The sequence below is a fragment of the Tenrec ecaudatus genome, chromosome 1 (assembly GCF_050624435.1).
Source record: "Tenrec ecaudatus isolate mTenEca1 chromosome 1, mTenEca1.hap1, whole genome shotgun sequence".
In the NCBI taxonomy this organism is placed as follows: domain Eukaryota; kingdom Metazoa; phylum Chordata; class Mammalia; order Afrosoricida; family Tenrecidae; genus Tenrec; species Tenrec ecaudatus.
In genome coordinates this window covers 88087503-88110102 of record NC_134530.1, presented here as the reverse complement: position 1 = coordinate 88110102, position 22600 = coordinate 88087503, and the positions used below count along the sequence as shown (strand labels likewise).

Genomic DNA, 22600 nt, shown 5'->3' with positions numbered 1-22600 from the left:
TTCAACAATCTTTACCCATACAGGTCACAGATATGAATTATGTTCAACATGTTCAACCATCACCGTGAACTGATTCTCAATTTCTCCATGACCCTTTAGTGCAGTGACCCTGAAGCACTCTCATACACTACCTTCCCTGATAGTTCATGATCCTAAATTTTTTGTCTTCAATGCAGATTTTTAACTGATGGAGAATTGGGACAGTAGCCATGATAAATTCCTGGAAAGTGGCCACTAGAAATCCTGGGTCCCAGCACACCAGTCCCTGGTTTAGTGCTCAGGGACAAACAGAGCAATAGCAGAGAGCACCAGCCAAACACCAGATGAACCTTCTACCGCATTTATGATTCTGTGACAATCCTAATCATTTTCTTTCTTTTCAAAGCCCAAATCAAATACTACATGGATTTTGATTGCATAGCACTTTTTCTTAAATTGAGAACTATAGATGTATCTATGCAGGTTTACATAAGCTAAAAGTAAACACTTATAGAGGCTTTTGTGTCCAACGGGCACTATATCCAGCAGGCACTCTGATGGTTGGCCCTCCTGAGATAATAGTCAGAGAAGGAAGGAAGGAAGGAAGGAAGGAAGGAAGGAAGGAAGGAAGGAAGGAAGGAAGGAAGGAAAGAGAGAGAGAGAGACAGAGACAGAGAGAGAGAGAGAGAGACAGAGAGAGAGAGAGAGAGAGAGAGAGAGAGACCCTTTTGTCTTCTTCTAGTTTTGTCGTACAGTGGGGGCTGGGGTGGGAGTGTGTGTGTGTGTGTGTGTGTGTGTGTGTGTGTGTGTGTGTGTGTGTGCTCCTGCCGCCTGCATGCATCCTCAGGGGGTTGCAGTAGGAGGGGTGTGAGCCATGGCTTGAACAGACCACCCGCCCTGTTCATTACGGAATTTGGAAATTGGGAGGCTTGGGTCTGAAACATTCCCTTTTGGGGCTACTATTCAATTACTTAAACTCTGTTCAGCTAGTCAATCTTCTATGTAGAGGACAATAAAATACCTATAATGTATGAGGTAAAGCCAACTCTTTAAAATCACAAAAAGTTCCTTCATCCTTTTCAGTTAAAAAGTCCCCTCACAATATTGGATCCTGTGGACAGAGCCCAGCACATGCTCTCCACTACTGGATGTGAACAGTGGGGATCCCAGCCTCACCTGATAACTCATCCTTCATAAGGCAAGGCCCAAGAATTTCCTTTGTCTGAAGAGCCTCTGCCAACAATGAGAGGTCACATCTGCTAACAATATTGGAGAAAGCCGAATTCACCTGGTCTCTCTGGCTGATATTTCAGATCAAATCCGAATCTACATCTCTTAGTCTCTTAAAAGGAGACCAAGATTCATCACATTTCTGGAACTTCATCAGTCAGAATGCCATTATGCGGCTATGGAGACCAGAAATCATTTAAGTTAATGTCTCTCTCAGTTGGGACCTTTACATATTTTAGAATATTGATCATTACTGTTATTGCTGCTATTTTGGTGGTCGCTCTCCTGTGTCTTTCCATACGAGGTCTTTGGAAAGAGTGCTGCAGAGAATAACTGTTGCTAGGTAATTGTAAAGGAAAATCATTTGAAAATTATGAAATATTGATAAATTGTATTTACAAGTCAATGGTGCTAGAACACTCTTGCTTCCCCAGTAAAATGCAAACTATAAGGCTTCATTGCCTCCAAAATGCCTAAATGCCCAGTGAAAATGACACACTGACCAAAACAGTTCCTAAAAACAGCCACCCATCCAGCAGTGAGTAATAATTCTTATAGATTGAGAATTAGCCATTTGTTTTGCTTTCTACTATTTATCATGATAGTAATATATTACTCTATTACATATTTGGGGAGGTAGTAAAAAAATCAAAACATTAAACCCGGCAATCTCTACAACACAATATTATCAAGTGAAATTTTTTTTTCTTTAAGCAATTTGTAGGGTTTTGTGCCCCAATATCACTAAGTGAATCCTACATGTAATCTCAAAACAGGAAGCCAAGAGACAGAAATTATTTCAAAGATGTTTAAATCTCACAAAAATTAATTAAATGACAAAGGAATACTGGCTATTTTCACGGAAGACGAGTGCATTCTTCATTCATCCAATGTCGCTTAGCAGAGACACCTAATTTAACAGTACGAGGCGAGGACGATGCAAAGGAAGGTGGAGAACATGAAGATGAGACTCAACCAATACTCCAGGGTGATTTTTAGATGGGCACGAAGAGCTGGGAATTCTCAAATGCTGGGGCAGAGCATCATGATTAATGGCCTTCCACTGATGCAAAGGCCCCATCCCATGCCTCTTCTCGGTGTGGATGCCACCAGCATATGGGCTACCACCAGATCAACGCGGAAGAACAAACACAGTCAAACTGAAAGAAAGCATCCACAAGCTAACTTGGTTTCCTTGCTACAAACATCCTGGTTTTAGAAACCACTTAAGATGAGATGACTCTTTCCAGGATAGGTAGGTGATATGAGAGAGAGAATGAATATGAGCATGTGTGTGTTTCAGAGCATCGCTTTTTATATTTTCTGGCAAGGGTACCCCACATCTCCCTTTCTGGTTAAGGATGCTCTCACTGAACACAGGGTGTCCCAGGGGGAGTGTGCCTTCAGAGCGGCAATGTTAGACTACACTGTTGCCGCAGACTTAGAGTCAATGTGGCCCTACGGAAACATGCCTTGAATTAAGTAGGAGACTTACCACACAGCTTTCCCTTTATTAATGACAGAACCCATGTGCCGAAGAATGCAAGTCCTGCAGGACTGTTCACATGCCCTGTCAATAGCAAGGCAGTGGTTCAAGTATTCTGCCCCATACGTAATTTAACAGCAATCGAAGTACAGCATGGGAATGTACAAAGGTGGTTTGAACAGATGTCCTAAACCTCAAAATCTAACAAATAAGGCCTAAAACCTTTAGAGGCTCTCGAAAAGCCCGAGAGAGGGTTTCAGCAAGATGCCAAAGACGTCAAGGAGTGAGATCATAGAGAGCTGAGAATTCTGCTGGGTAAGCAGGCATGGCCGTGCATCTCTTGGATCAGACCTGTTTACTCAGGGCAGAACAAAACAAGAAACTCGGCTTACTGTGTGTTGAGTGGCTAGCCTCGAGCTTAGGCGTCCTACTGTTGTTAGTCATATGTGTATATATCATGGGGCTTCAAAAAACTTGTACAAAAACAGAATCAAAAGATAATGGAGTTATTCCACAAACTCCTCGAAGTACCTTCCTGCGTGTCTGTACACAATTTCCCCTACACGCAAATTAGATTTTTAACTTTCTCTGTGTTTTCTTAAAAACTTCTTGGCAAATCAAGTCAAGCCAGAATGTATTTGAAGATAATGACAACACATTCACCTGTTTATTAATCTTATTTATTACATAAAAAAGGACTGGGCACCTACTAGGTTCAATGCACAAAGTTACATGCTACACAAAACATACTAATAAAGAATTTTTCAGATTATACTTCTTAATGTACCGGTTCCAATATGGTTTGTCTCTAGGTAAAACTCAGGTAAATTTAAAAGCATCTGGGAGCCATCCCTTCTTTCCAGACAGGAGAAACATTGGTTTCCAAAACTTTATTCCGCCATCCATGCTTGAGAAACCCATGGACAAAAGAGAAAGGCTGTGTGGCAGCAAGTACAGCGCTCACTGAATGTAACCATCTTAATTTGCAGGTGATATGGAGGCCAGAAATCACGGACTTAGTAGTGATGCAGAAGGGACACGCAGCCCCACTTTGAAGGTACCAGCAACTGTGGATAACATTTTTTATAATTAAAAGATAATTTTATTGGGGACTCTTACAACCACCAATACATCAATTGTACCAAACATATTTGTACATAAGTTGTCATTATTTTCTAAACACTTACTTTCTATTGAGCCCTTGCTATCAGCTCCTCTTTTCCCCTCCTCCCTTGATAAATTATAAATTACAGTAGAACCCCGGTACTCGATCCCATCAGTACTCGACATAACTGGTTTTCAATTCGTAATGTCAGATCTCGAACAAAATACTGGAATCTGACCTGATGTGCGTGATTTTTTAAACAAAAGCGGTTTGTGTTTCAGTCACTCAGCATTAGTTGGTGTTGTTAGTACGCATTTTTGAACATTTTGCAGTTGTGTTCCAAGCATTTTGCTATAATTTTCTTAGTTTTATGGCTCTTTGTACTGTTTTTAGATTTAAAAACATGGGTCCTAAGAAACTGGTTTTTGACAAGAATCATCATGATAAGGAACTGGTTAACTGTGTTATCGGTATTATTGATGATAATTTAGTAAACCCTTTTAGAAAACAGTTAAGGAAACGCCAAGACCAGACCACATTAGACATAATTTATTTTTAGAGAAATCCAACCAGGTCCTAGTGAAAAAAGGCAAAGAAGGGAAAATCTGAAAATCAGCTACAGTTGATTTTATGGAAGGGGATTCCCCTTCCAAACAGTGACTCTCTCTCCAAACCTCATTTCCACATCCGTGTCCACAGACCTAGATCCTCATCCATCTCCAAGTATGGGCCACACTGTAGTTGTTAAAAACTCTGTTAATGCTTTTAACTGTGTTAATGCTTCTTATTTAAATTATATTATTTAATTCTGAACGTGTTCACTTTGAAATTTCTGTGTAATATTTTGTATAAAAAGGCACGGTTAGGGTAAAAACTTGGTGGTTGAGAATGGATTAATCTGCTTTCAGTTATTTCTTATGGGAAAAATTGATTTGGAACTCGAATGCATCACATCTCAACGCTCCTTCTAGAATGGATTAGCATCGAGGTCTGGGGTTCTACTGTATTGTTATTTTCATATCTTACACTGACTGCTGTCACCCTCACAAAGTTTCTTTGTCGCCACTGAGTCGGAAACAACTCAATGGCAGCAAGTTTGGTTTGGTTTTGGTTCTAAACCTCCTAGGAGATTAACAGAACACGAGGGCACAACTAAGCAGTAAGTAGATGTGATGTTTGGGGGGGGGGGGGGGATTCATAGGTAGATTTAGGAGAACCAGTTCTGACATTCTGGGAGAAAAAGTTATCTATTTGGGAAACTTCCAAATGGCTGGTGTAGCTTATTTCTGGTGCTATCCCCTTCTACTCAGGCTCCCGGCCTCTGGGGATACGTGTTCATTATAAATTTTATTAGCTTTGGCTGGAGGGTGGGCACTACAGTCCTTCCTGTGAATTTTCTCAGCTCAACATGCAAGAGTATCACCAGAATTAGAATGGAGATTTGGGGACAACAGTTTGCTCAAAGCCACACTGGTCTCTTTGACGCTAAAGGCAGAATTTTTAACCATGATAGGATTTATTACACCAATTTGGAGTTTCAGGGGTTCTGATAATCTCGACTGCTCATAATGCCTTTCTATTTCCCTTCTAATGCTCTAGTTGGAAAAAGATTTGCTTCCATTAGAACTGACTCTGAAAAGGGAGTAGGAAGAAAGAAAGCAAAAATTCCACTGGGGAAAAATGGAAAAGACTAGTTGGCCAGCAATGAAACAGCTGCAGCCACATTAGACAACGTCACACGGCCTCGCTAACGGTTTGGGGTAAGCCAGCACATGACCATCTGTCTAGTCATTCTCCATGGGTTACTAGGAAAATACCATTCGTTTCCCATTACCTTTCTCCTTAAGTTCAAGGATAAAAAGATTTTTTTTTTTTTACTTTCCCCTCCCATGTACATAAAAGGAGTAATGAGTTCCGGCTTTCTTCACCCACCAAGATTCCAAAAGTGCTTGGAGCCTGGTTGATAGTTACATGAGAATTCACTCTTTTAAAAAAAACAACAGAACCCAACCAAACAATCATAGCGAACCTCATCTTCATCGCCTGGGACAATGAAAGAACGTGAGCGCCTACATTCTCAAGGCAGACCGTGCCAGCAGGTGGACAAGGGCTTAAGGCACAGAAATCCTGCTATCTTCACATAGTTCTTTGCAGGGACTGTTTCTTATTAGGGAAATGATTAAAAAAAAACACTTTTCCTTCAATAACTTCATCTGCGATTAATAAAAGACAGAGGAAGCAGACACCAGCTGATGCTCCTTCCTTAGTCTCAACTTCGATTTGGGCTATCAGAGAAAGTTAAGTTTTCCTTTTCCTTTTAAATAAGTGGCATTTGGAAAGATAGCACTTGACCATTTTCTCTCCGAGATTTTAAATTTTCTTCTTCTCTTGGAACTTGCATGTTTCCTCCAAATGGTACCAAAAGTCCTCCAGGCCGGACCAAGAAACGGAGGGCTAAAAGTGAATCTGGCAAGGACTCCTGTGCCTTTGGCTTAAAAAATGAGCCCACACCAAAGCTCACTCTGGTTGCTTTTTGGAATCGAAAATGCACGGTATTAGTTCTGCAAGCAGCTTCAGCCAGGCATGCCAGGCCTCTCCTGCTCTCAATTTATATTTGCATGGGAGCAGCTTGTCGGCCATTTGATGAAGACAGATGAATCACAGGCCTGCTAGAGCGGTGGCCAGACCTAACGAAACATGGGAACTCCATACCCCGACAGTCCACAGATTATTTAAAATGCACACAAAATTATTATCTCTGGGCATGTTTTCAAGAAGATTATGTATAACTATATGGAAAAAAACAAAACCCCAAAACCTCTTACAGCTACAGGTTAACAGAAAAATAAGAATAAAACTAGTGTATAAATACCATTCTTTTAGAACGTGTATTTAAAAACAATATATAATCTCCAGAGGTCAGTTGGAATCTCTCTCTCTCTCTGCATTCTTGGAAAAGAATATATATGTAAGTATGTATATACGTGTGTGTATGTGTATGTATTCCCCATAATACCACCATAAGAAGCCAGATAGTCTCTAGCATCAAGTATTTCACTAAGTGTAATAAAGACGTTTTCAGGCTTGGGAAGTGAAACAAATTCTGAAGAATCCTTGATAAGACTTCTAATGTGGTGCACCACAAATCCTCCATCTGACAAAATTCAAAAATTTTATCTATTGCAAAACAGTAGATGGAGCTCGAAATAATGCACAGAACAACAATAGGAAAAGAGAAAGAATTGAGGAGGAATATAAAAAAAATAGAAAACAATGTGTGGCAAGATCATGATGGCAAGAATGAGTAATATTACACAACAGCCAACATTTACAGATATTTATATATGTGATTTCTTAAAAAATATAAGGATAATGGGAAGATACTATGGTAAGTATGCTATGCACATTATCTCATTAAATTCTCCAACAGGTAAGTAGTAGTATTACTTTACTTTAAAGCTGAAAAATAAATCAACCTCCAAAGTAAATAGTCTATACAAAATTACAACAAATAAGACAAGCAGAGGTAAAATGTGAACGCAGATCTGACAGAGCATAGCCTTAGTTTTTAACCAGAGGCCACGGTCCTCTCCCAGGTACCACATCATGGTCAAGTATTTCCCTTAGCCCTTTCGGTTGGCTCTCTGCAGAAGCACCTAATACAAAGCTTAGTATAAAGTATCGGTACTGCTCGTTCCTTTCTCTCTTCTTGCTGAAACTGACGCTGTTGTTCAACTTGAAATTCCAACCTGTAACAATCTTGTTTATACCTAGAGTGGACACAACGCAATGGGGATTTTACAAGTATTCTACTATCTTACTACTGTATTCATATATTAAATCTGCATTCTATTTTCACAGAATTTTGTAGCAAGAAGTGTGTATATTTATGCAGTTGAGAAACTGATGTCATGTGCCCTCACTATTTTATTCTAGACGACTTAAAAAGTGTGTGTGTGTGGGGGGGTGGAATCTTTCTAAGGAAAATAATGACTTTCTTAGAGTAATTAGTACAGTCGTGTTTCTTATAAGGCCCCAGGAATCCTTATCAATAAATGACCTTAAATCGCCAGTGAGAAAGATGGTGGGGTACTTGTCACTTTAAAAGTGTCTCAACTGAAATGAAAAGCCAAGTTTCCTCTCTCCGTTTGTGAAACCTTATGATTTGGTACATCAATCCCACTTCACAGAGTTGAATTCATAATCAAATTTCTTGGGAGCTAAGACTCTCATGGGTAAGTCTCTTAATATGATTTAGTGAGATTAAGCAAAAATGGCTGGGAGCTGTTAGAGTAAACCAGAGAATGAAGAGATTGTTTTCCAAAAGAAATCCATTTCAGATTTTCCAAACTGTCCCTACTGTGGGGCACCCATAAGCCACACACCAAATGCTGCTCTTGGCTGGCTGCTGACTTGTGTGCACTCTGCATGCAGGAGTCAGCATCCCACGCTACACTTACCATTTTCTGGCTGGTCCTTCATGTCAGCGTCACTTGGCTGGCTGGGGCTTTCAGACTGACTTGAATCTGAAAAACAGATAAATACAGCCCAAGGTTATAGTGCCTATAAGTGAGAGTGGATCAGAGGAGCAAGACTTTCTCAAAAGGCTCAGCAAATACACTAGGCAGGGGCACATTCCTAGGGTGCCATGCCAAATGAAAGAAGGCATGAGAAAGAGGGAGAAGCAGCAGCTGGGCCTTGAGAGAGGAGGCTCGATTCAGTGGTGCCTGGTTAGTGCCAGCTCCTCACTAGAAACTCTTTAGAAACGCTTCTCTTACGGGGAGACCCTTTCTAAACTGTTCTTCTCCATTATTTATAAACTGGAGTCTGATAAAGACTTCACCCTTCATTACACACATCTGAAGCTTGATTCAGAACATAATAAAGTGTCAAAACATATTTTGAAGCTGGTATATAAAAGCGACCCAAACAATAGTAACAAATTCTGTGGATATTCCACTCTGTAGTCCAGTACCAGGCTTTGCAGACGTACACCACTCAAAACCCTTGTTGTTAGGTGCCTGGCGTTGGTTCTGACTCCCAAATACACTATGTGCAACAGAACAAAACACAGCCGGCTCCTGCGCCGCCTTCACAATGCGAGCATTAAACACGAGAGAGTCTGAACATTCTAATGCCTCTACCGAAAATTACTTGAAAGTCTTTTTGAAGCTATAAGTTTCCTCCACTTTGTAAGTAAGTCTTTCCCTTTCTTTCTTTCTTTCTTTCTTTCTTTCTTTCTTTTGTCCTTTCTTTCTCTTCCCCCCTTCCTTCCTCCCTCCCTTCCTTTCTCTGTACTGATACATTTGGGATATCTGAAAGGGGGCTTGTTAGCAAAAATAGGTTCTTACACATCTTTATAGAATTATCATTTTTGTGTGTTTATAAAAAACCTATCAGATATTCAAACTAAAAATCAATTCATTTCATTTCTAAATGGGATAATGTAATGTACAGTGACATTCAACTTTAAAATTTAATTAAAATGAACTCGGATCAAGAGGCAGTCACAGAGCTGAAAACAAGCACATTTATGATATTAGGAGGTGGGGGAGAGAAATCAAGCAAAATGTGTCAGGGGAAAATTTTGGGACATAAAGTTCTCTCTGAAATTTGAAACACTTTACAGCATCATTTTAAAACAACAACAAATACAAACAGTTTTCATGGGAAGGAAAGCCTGGATCCTGCCTTTCCCTTGACTTCACAGGGCCAGAATTAGCTGTCTGAAATTTGACCACATGTCTGCAAGAAGTTCAAATCAAGATCAAAAGGTCATGATGCCTAGCTGTGATCACACTGAAAATCTGACTTCGGTTGCACCAGAGTGCTAGCAGAAAGCAGCAGTAGTACTGGTGCCCCTCAGTCTGGAAACTTTATTTCTTTAGGGAGGTTCCTTGTTTAAGCAAATGAAGATTTTAATTATAACAAAGCACTAAAAAGAAAATGCCTATTTTTAAGGGTCCAGAGTCTTAACCTAGTAGTTACAGCAAAAGGTCTAGGTCGATTCAAAGGTACAAATAATACACCATGTGAAAAGGTGAGTTTTTATTTACACCTGGCAAGGTGATAGCTTTTTCCCACGGTCTGACTATGGGTGTGAGTTTGGTTTCCTTTGGGATCAACTGCATAGTGAGGACACAAACAGAAAAGCATTACATTTCAGGCACCTTTAGAGGTATTCTTCAGAACTATCTGCAAAATTTGTGTGTACAAAACCGGCACTAAAAATTTGGGAATGTAAACAAATTTATATTGTCTCAAATTTGACATTTTAGCTCCATTAATTAATATTGATTTTACAGTAAACAGCAAAAACACACGTTCCCTTTTTCCTTAAGGAAAGGTACTGGAATTCCACCATTTGGAATCATAAGCTAAATACTCTCCAAATTAATATGTCATGTTTTAGAAGAGATGGCTCTTTAGACCATTAACATCTATAACTAAATTTTAAGTAAAGTAGGATCTAATTTTATTTTATGGCAAGTTAAAAATTTTCCTGATCATGTACCAAAATCGATCCATAAAATTTTGCCAATAGAACATTCAAATGGGACTAATACTAACAAATAGCAAACCCGAATTTCCAAACAATAGCTTAGCCAATGTTCTACTTCCAGTTTGGTATCTTTTCAGTAATCATGTTTCTCCATGAACAAATGGGAAAAGTAACTTTTTATCTCACCTAGTTCAGATACAGAAAGACAATGATATTTTTGCACGTTTACCCTTTAATAGTAAGGCAAGAAAAGAGTACAACGGAGCTCCAAAAATCATGTTTGTTTTTCCCCTTGGAATCTAAGAGTGGACCTCTTTGTTCTTTTTACTTTTCTTTTACATTTTGGACTGCCGCCTTGTTTGCAGAAATTTAACAGTGCTATGGAAACATGAACAGCAACAAAAGATCAACCCAGGTAGAGTCAAAGAGTTTTAACTCCCACACTACGGAAAAATAAACAGCAAGCAACTGCACAGCAGGGAAATACTCCAAGTTGGTCTGCAAGGGGCCGCAGCGCTCTGTAGAGGGCTCACACACAAGCACAGGAGGAGGCAACTAGCCAAACTGAAAGGAGAATTTAATTTCTCTAGTTTGATTCAAAAGCTGGAGACACTGCCATCCTTCAGAGGACTGTGTGCTGAAATACACCACTCTGGTCCTGAACAGGAAACACTAAGATAGAGAAGAAAATGTGAAAGGCCTAAAAACTTGAATCATTCAGGACTCTCCGTGGGCCAATTAACACCACTGCCTATTTGTATCACAGAGAAGCAAAACTATCTAGTCCGATTGCTCTTTCACAGAGTGAATGAGAACACCTTCTCTGATCACCAACCATCCATCCAAGCAACTAACCAACCCGTTAAGTATGAAGCTAATTTGACCAGCATCACACATTATTTTCTCTCCATTCATTTTTTAATACAAATTAAAGATGACTTTCTGAAGCAGGTGCATTAAAACACTGTCACGAAGGCTAGCAACTAATTTATTTTTCCCTTTCAGATATTTGAGAGAGACTTTTCAGAAGTCAAGATAGCTCTGTGTTTTACATGCTGGGGACAATTAACACCAGGTCAGCTGATTCCCCTACCTGGAATAGCCAAAGACCCCATGGAACACATCCAGGTAAATACATGTCTCTAGAAGACCTTCTTTTGAGTCCTGCAAGGTAGCGCATTTTCCTGATTCCCTTGTTGCAAGCCAGAGTACTTATATATTACAATGAAGAGAATATTAGTTAGAGTGTATATGAATTATGGAGTTGGAAACACTATTGTGGGGAAGTACATTAGGGTTATCTTTTTTTTTTTTCTTTCCCAATCTGGGCTCTGCTTTTTGTTTGAGGAAGCATTGACTTTAAGCTAGCCTTCAAAAGCAATGTTTCTCGATTTTTAAAAAATTTATGAGCAGAAATTTAAACCTAAAGTAGACAGGGTTTGCATATAGGAGGCTGGGTTAAGACCTCTTAATTGAACTGGTGGCCATCTATCTATGCATTTTATGGCGCCTACAGCTATATTGCTGAAGTGTTCAGACAAAGATGCTTCACTATCAATATAATCACTGGGGAAAGAAATAAAATAAATCCTAATGCCTACGTATTAAGTCTCTGCTTCTCGAACTGTGTGCCATGCAAGAACAAAAACCTTGGATTAGATTTGCTAAGTGTGCACATTTAGTCCCTTCAACTTCAACCCTGCTCCCCTGTGGAATGGAACTTCCAAGGGTACTCCTTTCAGAAAAATGAGGAATAATAAAAACATACCATGATTGTAAAACTGATTAGACAAAAATATAGACACCCCTTGTGTGTGTTTTAAGTTCTTTAATCACAAAGCAAAAAACCAAAAAATAAAATGCTTTCCTCTCTCCGGTCTGTCTCTCATCGTGCATGTGTGCCTCTTGCGATATGATGAGTATTATTTCCTGTTAAAACTACTGTAATATTTCTCTTCAGTGAGACTCTGAGTGTGAAAGAAGAGTTCCTTTCATACTCTCACTGCTCTCTGACAGTTTCCACAGAGTGCCTGGTTCACTAAAGGACTTAAGAAGCACACTCAACTGAAGAATTGGATTTTTCTTCAGTGGTATTTTATTTAAATTGGAGATGAAGTTCACATTACACAAAATTGGCCATTTCAAAGAACAATGCAGTTGGGTCTAGTGAATTCACAATAGTGCACAACTATAACCTCTATCTAGTGCTAAACATTTTCATCTTCCCAAAAGGAAACCTTGGTACCCATTACTTTAGAGGTGAATTTTTCACTTGCTGTTCAGCTTTCTAAAACAGAACCACTGCCAATGAATGACAGATACACTAAGACCACTCTCAAAGAGAGATGAAACTTTAATAAAACAAGGCAGGATGACAGAAAAGTCTGTGATCTCTGCTTGATGTTCCCCTTCTTGGGGCCTGGCAAGGGGAAGATAGGCACACGGTGCTGGTTATGGGTTGGAAGCTTTGCCCAGAGCTCTGAAATTGCAGATACTCCAGTTCCACACCTAACTTGCTCATACGCCACAACAGTTTCCCCAGGATGACAAGAGCCAAGGATGGTACATGACACATAGGAGGCCCCCTAGCAATGTATGTGGCCTAAAATAATGAATGACAGCAGAATATTTCACACATTAAAACAATATAAGGATTAAAAACCCACCATTTCATGATGTCTACTGGAACCTCAAAATCCTGACAACAACTATAACTAGAAAGCAGACAGACTCACAGTGGTGACCTAAAGCAACCAGTGTAATTCCTCTTCCATCAACAGGGTACCAATGAAGGCTGCAGGCCATAAAAGCACACCTTCTGGTTCCACTGAAAAATGATTTAGCATGTTGCAACCTCCTTTCATGCACAATGATTTGGCTAAAGATGACATCTGAAGGGTCTTTGTTAGAATTCTGTGTCCAGTTTCAAAGCTCCAAAATTAAAAGGGATAGGAAGAAGCCAGAAGGCATCCAGAAACAAAAATGGCTAAGTCAAGTGAAAGAAATAAAGTACAAATTCTAGCCAAAAGGGTTGGGGTTGTTTAGAGTGCTTAAAAAAAAAAAAAAAAAAGCTAAGACAAGAATGAACACAACCCCTTCAAATAAATGCATTCCAGGGTAAAAGAAAATAAGGAATAACAGTGATTATTCTCTGAATATAATGAACTCTTCCCCGGTATAATAATTCTATTTCTGATCAGTATTGTTAAGTATGGAATGACTCTGCTTGGATCACCTCATATGGTGTTTATTACTGAATTAATTTTTAAAAGCATTACTAATAATATTACTCCATTATTACTCTATTTTATTCATCTCACAAAACATGTTTATTAACACATTTAAGATGCTACTATTATTTAAAAACATGTTATGACATGAGATGATTAAAAGAGTATTTCTGAAAATGGAGTAATATTATTATTAATAATAATAAAATGATTCAAAATAGAGTAAATTTTAAAATCAAGACTATCACAGTTACATTTTACATATTAGTTTCATAGCTGTAGTTATAGAAGAAGTGTTATGGTTATACTTAATTATAATATTTAGGAATATCATCTAACTTCTTCCAGGATCACTATAACATTAAAGAGTGAGATGTGAGATGTTTGAAAAACCTTCATCTGAGAGTAGAATATCAGGCCACAGGTATACAGGGGTTTATATAATTTGCAGCCTAAAGGTAACATTGATGAGCACAACACCACCAACAAAACATAACATTAGCTATCATGGGCTGGCAAAAAACACACACAAATTTGTAATGTCATCGCTAAATCTCGACCCCTATAAATACGCAGTCACTATGAGCATTTCCAGAGAATGGATAAAACCCCTATCAGCTCAGTGAAAACCACAGTGGATAATCAAACCCTCTTCGCGCCTTCTTTCAAAGGCGTCCTGTCAATGGGTACAGACAACTACGCCCCTCTTAATGAAAAACTAACATGCACGAACCTAATTTTTACAAATAGATAAATTGTGAGGTGATTCACACTGTGGAAGTTTTTGTAGCTGTAGAAAATGGAAATTCTCCAGGGGTTCAGTATACAAGAAATCCATTTTCATCACACTTAACGTCCAAATTTTGATCTCTCTAACTTTCCCCAGTGAGCTAGAATTGCGTGTGCACAATGACTATAGGAATTAAAGTGTGCAGAGCAAGTGCTTTAGGAAATGGGAGCAGGAGAGAAGCCACACAGGGAAAGCCCGAGGTCCAAAAGGACCAGGGCTATTTTGCATATGTTGGCCCTCGTTCCCTCTAATCCTGATTCGGACAGAGAGGGAAGGCTGTGTTCATGCAGCAGTGACTTGGAAGGGCTCCACCAGACCACCCCGGGAGCTGCCAGCTGCTAGGCAGAGCTACCTCTTAGTCACTCCCAAGGATTGCATTTTCAGGACAGATTTAAGATTGTTATGTAATTCAGGTTATTACCATTTTCTCCCTCTCAGGAAAAAAAATTTAATTGCCTTTGTGAAGTACTAAATTTGAAAGAATCTGACTTTTCTTTTTTTGGCATCAATACTTGTATCCAAGGCCCATCTGCTTCACGGAAACTGTGGATGACGATCCGGCTGTTTGGGTGGACGAGTGACTCACCTACTCATAAATGTGTAACCTTTCTACGTGGACCAGGAGGTTGAGATATGATACAGAGTTTTAACACGTTGGGCGTGCGCGGGGGGGGGGGGAATGAAAATGACTTAAATATTGTTGTGTTACAAGAAGAGTGAAGGGGAATCGTTTGCTTCTAAACTCTAAAAATTACAAATTCAGTCACTATGAGAGTAACAACAAGTCTTGAAGTATTCAGTGTTCGCATGAGGCTGATTTCAAGTAATCATCAGCTTTTTCACCAGAGCAATACATGATGCCAACGATAAGCAGGTGATTAGAGAAGATATGCACCAGTGATACTTTAAGACTAAATTTGTAACTTCTCTTATTTTCTTGACTGGGTGGTTCTGCTGACATAAAGCTGAAATGTTTGGGTAAGCATCTGAGTTTTGTTTTATCCGTAACAGGAGCTCCGTTGACATGTGACAGAAACCTGTGGGCTAATTTAGAACTCAAGGTCACGGAGTTTCCGTGGCCACTCCCCACCCCTGTTCTGACAAAGGTCTGTACAAACACTCATCCCTACTAAATTACCCAGTGTCAGAGTTGTGCTCAATTTCCTCTCTTAGTGACCTCTTTCACAAACAACACAGTTGATGGTGGCATTAGGTTGAGAATGTAACGTGAATAGTATTCCATACTCACTCACTGTCACCAATTCAATTCTGACTTCTGGTGACCCTATAGGACAGGGTAGAATTCCCCTGTGGTTTCCCAAGAGTAGAAAGCGTCACCTTCCTCTCTTGGAGCGGCTGGTGGTTCCAAAGGGCTGACCTTGCAGTTAGCCGCTCAGTGAGTAAACGCAGTACACGGCATGGGCGCCTCTGAAGATGATGCATGCATACTTTGGCTTTAGTCACCTGTATTCTTGTCGCCTACCGGCATGTCTGTAAAGTACACTATGAAAAGAATACAGTCCCTACCCACTGTCCCAGTGCCATCCCATCAAGGGTGGTACTGCTGCTTGAGTTCAGCAGATAACCCAAGTACAACTTTCTTTTCCTGCATGAGCCACTGCGGATAGGAGCATGGGGTGGTAGAAAGAAGTGTCTCAAATACCTCAGCTACATCAATTTTTGCTCTGGATATCAGTTGCTTCATCTGTAAAATAGGAGAATTGAGGGCTATTTTGCCTGAAAAGCTTAACAACACTCTTCAGTGTATCAAATGAGATAACACAAGAGGACCTGATTTTGAAACTAGGAAAAGCCAAATCGGTGTCCGTAAATCTGTGCCATACAAGTTTTCCTATCCAAACAAGTTTTTGGTTTCTTTTTTAAAACTCACTTCTCACACATGATGTGATTCTTGGTATAAAACATCAGCGTAGGCGTAACCTAGCCTGGTGTGAAAGAAAAGGTTCTTAATTCCCATATACTAAGAAAGAGATTATCTCTGATAATGGAAATGTAAATCTCAGTTTGCCCCGTTGTTTATTCCAGACAGACATTTGTGTGTTAAGTCTGTTTATCAGACAACACTTTGTCTAAGCCAGGAAGTAGTCAGTCTTTGTAACAAGATGTATGCAAATGAATTTCTCAGGAGTCTCTGCAGCAAATTGTAAGCGGGTGAGGGGTAAAAGGGTGTGCCTTGGTACTTGAACAGCAAGAAGCTACCTCAAAAGTAGACTCAAAACAGATAACTATGAACTAGACTGTGCTGACGAGTTTAAATGAGTGGTGAACACATGTTCAGTCTGTTGCTTATTATTCTAAGCAGACTTAGTGTATTACATCTGCTTATCAGGCAATACTCAGTCTAGGCACTGAGGCTTTGTAACCTGTGTGAAAATGAGCCGTGACCACAATCCTAGGGCATTCCCTGTCTAAGGCACGACTCCAAACTTCCTGCCAGGTTAGGAATCTGCACCGAGAGTGATTCACACCAAATCCTGGGAACTTAGGGAGAAAAAAAAAAAAAGTAATACTTCAGCTCAACTGTTTTTGTCCACCTTTCTATCTTAAGTAACACTTCTATACTCCCTGGACTCTCTATTGCAAGAATAGATTCTTGACCAATGGTGAATTTCATCATGCCGCTTGAACTGAAAAAAAAAAAAAATCTTACTAACAGCTAACTATCTCATTTGCAAAATCGTGGAGCTCTTAAAAGAGAAAAAAAAATTATATCCTGACATAAAATTGCTTCTCTTTAATTATGCTGAAGTATTCACCCTAGAGTCATCTGATTCTGTCCTCACGGAACTCTTAAAAACAAAACCAAAAACCTCACAACAGTGATGCATGAGCAGTTGAACAGCACATTTCTTTTCTTTCTGTTTGTCTTGTTGCTTTTCTACAGAGTTGGGAAATCTCACAAAAATTATCAACATGGGTTAACGTGTCTTCCTAGACAAAGTAAACACTTTAGAACTCTACTTGTTTGTATTCTCCTCAGTGCCACTGTATGCATCAGCAGCTAAAAACAAAGAAACTTTGAGCTGTTCAGACAAAATGCAGAAGCTCCCCACACAGCAGAGCCAAAGGAGGGGGCAGTGGGTTGAGGGAAGGGTGGGGGTGGGGAGGTGTTCAGAAAGTCTGACAGTCCATTCAATATAGGGATGATGGCTATAATGCATCCAGGGTCCCTTTGCTAATTAAATATGCATTGGCACAGTTTTGATCGATGCAAGCCATGGATCAGATGACACACCTGCAAAATCTTGAGCCCAGAGCTCCCAGGAAACGGGAAAATACAGTCTTGTCTCCTTATCTTTGTTTTCAAAGGCTCTCAATTTCTGTGCTTAGATATCTAATTTAATTCTCTCACCCCTCAGCAAACTGGATTAGGGAAGTCAATACTGCCTTTGTGCATCGACAGGAAAACACAGCTTTCCTTTTATTCAATTTAGCTATGACCTTTAGACAGAGATAATGATAACTGTCTAAAAGTAAGGGTTTGGCCTCCAGAAGAAGACCCCCAGAGCTGAGGCTCCCTGAGGAGTTTGGGATGGCAAGGCAGTAGGGTATGCGGTGACATTTTCCTGTTGCTAAGTGGGGAAAAATAAAAATGAGAGGAAAAGGAATTAAAAAGTGATGGGTGATGAGGTGGGGGTGAAGGAGAGAGAATATGGTTGAAGAAATATAAAACCACTGGTCAAATGGCCCAAACTCTCAACAATCAACTGGATCCTGTGTAGCCACATCCAGAACATAAATTTCCCCGAAAGCACAGCATGGGAGCTGCATAGTTACAATATGCCCCCCAAATGCAGATACCTTGAAGAGAGGGTTGGGGCGGTGGAAAGTCGGTAGTTCCAGAAGTATCATTTCTTTCTTTCTAAGAGTACTGGAGAAAACAAGGCCTCAGCACAGGCAAACGATACGACAGTTAGAGACTGGAGACAAGTCTGAGATCTACCACAGCTCACGGCACAACTCTAAACCGGAGGGGGAAACGATGCTGGATCCTTCTCCTGAAGAACAGCCTGGGTGCCTTTCTGAAGTCCTTGCCCTTGGACCTACTCATCCCATTCACCAATTCATTCAGTCAGCATCCACTCTGTGCCAGCTGCCCGGACACCTAGAGATGCAAAATGAGATGAGGCAAGGTCTCCACCCTCAAGGAGCTGCCAGTCAATTGGGATAATTAGAAGAAAATCAATATTCAGGGACATCCCTTCTCGATTAAATCTAGACTTCGGGTGAAAGTGAAGTAGAACAACATGATATTCACTATTTGTAATTGTTTTTATTCCTCAATGACTTTTAAAATGTTCAATTCCCCACCCCCTCCTCCCCTTAGAAACAATGTTAAGGTACCTAGTTTTATTCCTCAAAAGACATCATTGTGCACAGTGAAAAGAGCAAAGAACTTGGCATTAGAAAACTTGGGATCAAGTCCCTTCTTGTATTTGTACTTGCATTTGTGTTTGCTTGGTGGAGCTGTGCAAACTTTTTCACCTCTCTGAGCCTGACTGTCTTCCAAATAACCGACTCTCAAAATGTTAAGGATGGAATGACACAATTGAAAGTGCCCTATGAGTCATGGGGTGCTATACTCTTAACCGTACACGGCAGAGACGCAAATACTCCCAAGTATGTAAACGGATGAAACTACTACACTAGTTACTCTTATTTCCTGACTCATTTGTGCTGCCAGCTAGCACAGAATCTGTACTATGTTGTTGTAGTAATTGCTGCTAGCTGCCATAGAGGTGCAGAGAGCTGGCCCTCCACCTCATAGAGACTCTACATTCGGGTAACTAAAGGCAGCACAGGCAGGCATGGGGGAGGTTGCAGGTTAGATCATGGAGGTTCAAGGGTTTTCACTGGCTGATTTTCAGGAGAACACCAGGCCATTTTCCCCTCACTCCATCTTATTCTGAAAGCTCTGCAGATACAGCCGCACTCAATAGGGACTAATAAATGTTCTCTGAAATGGAATTAAAACCAAAAGGTTAACAAAGCCATTCTTTAAGCACCATGAAATGCAGTGGCACCTATTTTGAAAGGTGGTAACAGCTGTCTCCAAGTGAATGTTCTGGCTTTGGCGTGATTCCATGATTTTAGGAGCTCTGGTGACTTGATGGTTATAATTTCAACTGCTAACTTAAAGGTTGGCCGTTCAAACCCACCCAGCAGCAAGCTGCTCCTGTAAAGACTGCAGCCTGGAAACTGTTATGTGTGAATCAGTTCTACTCTGTCACTACGAGTTGAAACCAAGTCAAGAATACCTAACTGCCACAACGTCAACACATGACTTACCCATTGCCATCGAGTCGATTCTAACTGGTAGAGACCCCGTAGGGCAGAGGAGAGCTGTTCCTTAGGGCTTGTTTCTTAGCCTCATCTTTCCCCGTGGATCAGCTAATGGGTTTGAACTGCTGACCTTTCTACCAATAGCCCAATGCTTAACTCATAGTGCTCTCAAGGCTCCTTCCAGCTCTGGTGTTCTAGACTTAAGAGCGATCACTAGCACTGAGCCACAGGTCTTTGGGCTCATTTTAAACGGGGATGGGGATTTTATCAGGAGGGACGGGGTAATCTTTGCTTATTTGCTGTTGACCATCAGTGCAAGTCGAAATAACTTGAGTGCCATAATCATTCTAAGTCAAAGACTGCCTCTTCTCTACAAACGACCGCAAGTAACCCACTAAGAGTTGCAAATGTTTATCTTCAGTGACTTTACCAACCTTTTACCACAGAAGTCCATAAACAATACTTCCCTTTATAGCTCCTTTAATCTTCCATGTCATGGAGAATACCAGAAAAATTTGGGGTTTTTTTTGGAGCTATGGAATAATGTGCTGTTAAAGAAGTTAGTCTAGGGCCCTAGGCCCTAGGCTTTAAAAGAATGCTTTCAGAAATTATCTAACATAGACCTTCTCTAATATGCCTCCTTAAAGAAATGCATGCTTGATTACCACGAGGACGAGTTTACCTCCCAAGTTGGTTTCAGAACCTAACCTTCACTTTTTGAAAATGTTCACAAGAATATATGAAGCTATGTTTCATTTGTTCAACTGAAAATGGTCTTCATCCTTCCCAAATTATCAAAGTTCAAGAACCAATAAAATAACTGATCCCAAATTCGCCCCAGCCAGTTGCCAGCAGAAACAGCGGCAGATATGCTACTGGTATTCCTTCATGATAGAATGATTTAGATGTATTGAGTCATTTAATTTATAAAGAGTTTCCATTTGGATTTTATCATGGGTTTCTCCTTGACATATGCAGTGCTAAGTTATTTAAAATTAATTGCCATACAATATTTTTAAATTTCTTCACATGGTGCTAATCTCCAGTGCTTTGGAGGTTTGAGCCGCATTTGGAAGCCACTGTGTTCTGTGCATCTTTACCTTATGGAGTGGCTGAACATGCTAAAAGCATGAGTCAGTGATTCTCCAGTGAACCTTAGTCACTAACCAAAACTATACTGAATTATAAAAATTTTTAAACTGTGTGACTTGATACAAATGAGAAAACCTGCAATCTTCTCATGTTACAAGGGCAAAAACAAGCCTAGATCACTAAAACATTGGTTTGGTTTATGTAGCTTTAAAATGAAGTTAGAAAACCTATCATAGATGATGGGGTTCTTGCCACTCAAGTTCAGTCCAATACCAGCTGAGCTTATAGGCTTCTACCTTCACCCCAAGTTCATGCTATTTGTGTATTTTGGGAAGCAGGCTCCATTCTTTTACGTGGCTATGTTAGGGAGAGATACGTATTTTCCATCTCAGTAACTCAGTCTGGATGAGCAATTTGCTTAGTAATTAATAATCCTAAAATTAAATTGTCTTCATACAATGTCTAGTAATAGTTTGTGTAGGATAAGCCAAATGAGCTATCTTCAGGATGTGTTTTTTAAAAATTAGTAAGCTTATTAGTTGTCAATTGTATTTATTTCTATGAAAAGTCATAGTTGCCAGGAGGGATCACTGTCTAATATTGATGCTATTTCTAGAGCTTCCTATCAAAAAGTCTAAACAGGTGATTGGAACTTCACATCCTCTTTAAAAAGGCAGTAAGGGTCTCGTGCTCCAAAGAAAGCCTAATAATTAACCTTTCTCAGCAGGGAGAAGCTTATTTATTCCAGTCCATCACAGTTTTTTGATCACCTACTGCATGCAAGTTACTGTAAGATTTTATTCAGTCCAAGGTTGATCGTAGCATTCACTGAGAATTCTACTCATTGAACCCTGTATCCTTATTACATTGTACGTTACTGTCTCCTAAGAATAGCTGTTCCTGCACAGCCATCACCCATCTGTCGGGGTAGGCTTGCATGTTGCTATGTTTCACAAAAGAATTCAGCAGAGCTTCAAGACTACAGCAAACTCAGTGATTTTCTTCTGAAAATCAGCCAATGATAAGCCTAGAGATCACAATGGTCTGGTCAGCAACTAATCCTGGGTGCAACCCTGGTCCAGTCAGAGATGCAGTCTCCTGTACACAGGGTTTCCATAAACCAGGCCGATTCAATGGTAGCAAACAACCACCACACACGTGGCTACCAGGAGCACAAAGAGCTGTGAAAGGAAGCACTATCTGCACACCCCTGTTCATTCCAGCATTATTCAATACGGCAAAAGCTGAAACACCCTAAGTGCCTGCCAATGGATGAATGAGACAGCAAATGCTAGTACATATCACAAAAGAATACTATACAAGGATAAAGAGTAACAATGAAGCCTCAAAACATCTTACCATAGAGATGACACATGTCAATCACAGGCGGGCAAATGGTTTATTATAAAAAGTCAAGAAATGGTTTTATAAAAGTCAAGAAATGGTTTAAGCACAGAAGGAAACATTCTTTGATGGGCGCCAGGGATGGGTGGGGGAAGGAAGGAAAAGCACCAGATACGATGTTAACTTGGGTGAAGGGGAAAATAACTTACAGTGAGGGGGAAGCTGGCATCTATATGTAGATATGAAAGGTGAACAGGTGTGTAAGACTATACTCACAGCATGTACAGGCTTGGTGGAGAACATTCTACATGTATATTTCTATGCTGCAATTTTATTCAGGCATATAGTAGTACACACAGGGGCAAGCCAAACTACTTGGCCATAGACGAACTCCTTGAAGGACAGATATACTGGGCTTTCTGGTTAATGATCATTGTCTCAGGGGATATCTAGATCAATCGGTATAACATAGCTTTAAAGAAAGACAATATTGTACATAGCCATAAGGACAATATTATACATACTACTTTGATAACTA

At 40.0% G+C, this 22600-nt stretch overlaps 1 protein-coding gene across 4 annotated transcripts in view; it reads right to left on the bottom strand.

The window, feature by feature from the left end:
• The window catches only part of NFIA (nuclear factor I A), a 422222-nt gene that overhangs the window by 202657 nt on the left and 196965 nt on the right, over positions 1-22600 (bottom strand). For all 4 annotated transcript variants that reach the window (XM_075556962.1, XM_075556953.1, XM_075556946.1 and 1 more), the window contains exon 3: positions 8261-8326. In XM_075556962.1, the coding sequence (XP_075413077.1) occupies positions 8261-8326 (66 nt within the window). The remainder of the gene's footprint in view (positions 1-8260; positions 8327-22600) is intronic.